Genomic DNA, 1,500 nt, shown 5'->3' on the forward strand with positions numbered 1-1,500 from the left:
TTGAACATAAAAACATGTAAAATATTTTTAAATTATTTTAGTATGACATGAACACTTGAATAAAATTATATCTTTTTCAATAATATATCCACATATTTATGATGGTTTATTTGTATTCCCACTTTAAGGCATTTGAATGCTCGGGCAATTATACCTGCAAAACATTTGAACACTAGCGAACATATAGCAACATCTAATCTGCACAATTCTGTGTTATTTTAATGGAAGAAGAACAGATGTTACTATGAGTACTAAGCATGTCTCTTTAACATTTTTCTCATTGAATCTATAACTTTCTTATTTCTCAGGCTATAGATAATTGGATTTAACACTGGAATTATGACAGTGTAAAATAGAGAGTCCATCATATCTTGATCATCTACCTGTGCAGATCTAGGGCGCACATACATGAAAAGGAGGGGGCCATAGTATAAAGACACAGAAAAGAGATGGGCCCCACAGGTGGAGAAGGCTTTTTTTATGCCTTGTAGCGACTTCTTTCTTAATATTGTAAAGAGCACTAGTGTGTAGGAGACAAGAACAGTCAAAATGGTGAAGACTTGTATTGACCCAGAGAAAATAAATACCATCAGATAATTAATAGAAGGATCAGTACAGGAGATCTTAAACAATGGTATAATATCACAGTAAAAATGATGTACTATGATAGAATTGCAGAAGGTTAATCTGAATAAAAAAGAACTATGAATTATGGCATGAAGAAGTCCTCCTAAAAATGACAAAAGTATCAGCCGGATGCAGAGTATATTGGACATAATCACTGGATAAGTTAATGGTTTGCATATGGCCACATAGCGATCATAAGCCATTGTTGCCAGCAAAAAACATTCCGTGGTTACACTGATTGCAAAGGAAAAAAACTGTATCATACATTCAGAGAGAGAGATCGTTTTGCTCTTGGCAAAGAAGCTGACTAGCATCTTGGGGGTCACTGTGGATGATAACCAAGCATCCACAAATGCCAGACTGCCAAGGAATAAGTACATGGGGATGTGAAGCTGAGGGTCATTCCAGATGAGAGTAATCAGACCAAGGTTCCCGACAATAGTGAGAAGATAGATAACCAAGAACATCAAAAATAGAGGGATTTTCCACTGTGGTTCATGTGTGAGTCCTGTGAGAATCAGCTCTGTCAGCAATGTTGCATTTTCCTTTTCCATGTCCTCATCGGGTGCTTTCTGAAATGAAATTGAACAAAAGACCAAAAATTCAGTCAATTTATGACAGGAAATATAGGGAGGAGAGTTTAAGTAAGTTACGCACATCCGAATGCCCTCTCAGTTTTGTGTGTTACCTGGTGATAGATGGAATCTGTTTGGGGGGTTTGGAAATAAATGCAATTATTTCAATTTTTTAAATGTGCCATGATTACAGAATGGGGAAAATGAAAGACATTATACATAGTTACTAAATTTATGGGATAGGATTGAGTATGAAAGGGAAATTCTGTGTCCAGGATATGGACATAGGGTGAAGGGG

General features: G+C 36.2%; 1 protein-coding gene across 1 annotated transcript; it reads right to left on the reverse strand.

Annotated features, from left to right (window-relative positions):
- Positions 1-251: 251 nt before the first annotated feature.
- On the reverse strand, positions 252-1,184 carry LOC144305223 (olfactory receptor 5H2-like). Its single transcript, XM_077883902.1, has one exon. The coding sequence runs from the start codon at positions 1,179-1,181 to the stop codon at positions 252-254; it is 930 nt and encodes a 309-aa protein (XP_077740028.1). The 5' UTR covers positions 1,182-1,184.
- Positions 1,185-1,500: the final 316 nt, after the last annotated feature.

The sequence above is a fragment of the Canis aureus genome, chromosome 35, assembly GCF_053574225.1.
Source record: "Canis aureus isolate CA01 chromosome 35, VMU_Caureus_v.1.0, whole genome shotgun sequence".
Taxonomy (NCBI): Eukaryota; Metazoa; Chordata; class Mammalia; order Carnivora; family Canidae; genus Canis; species Canis aureus.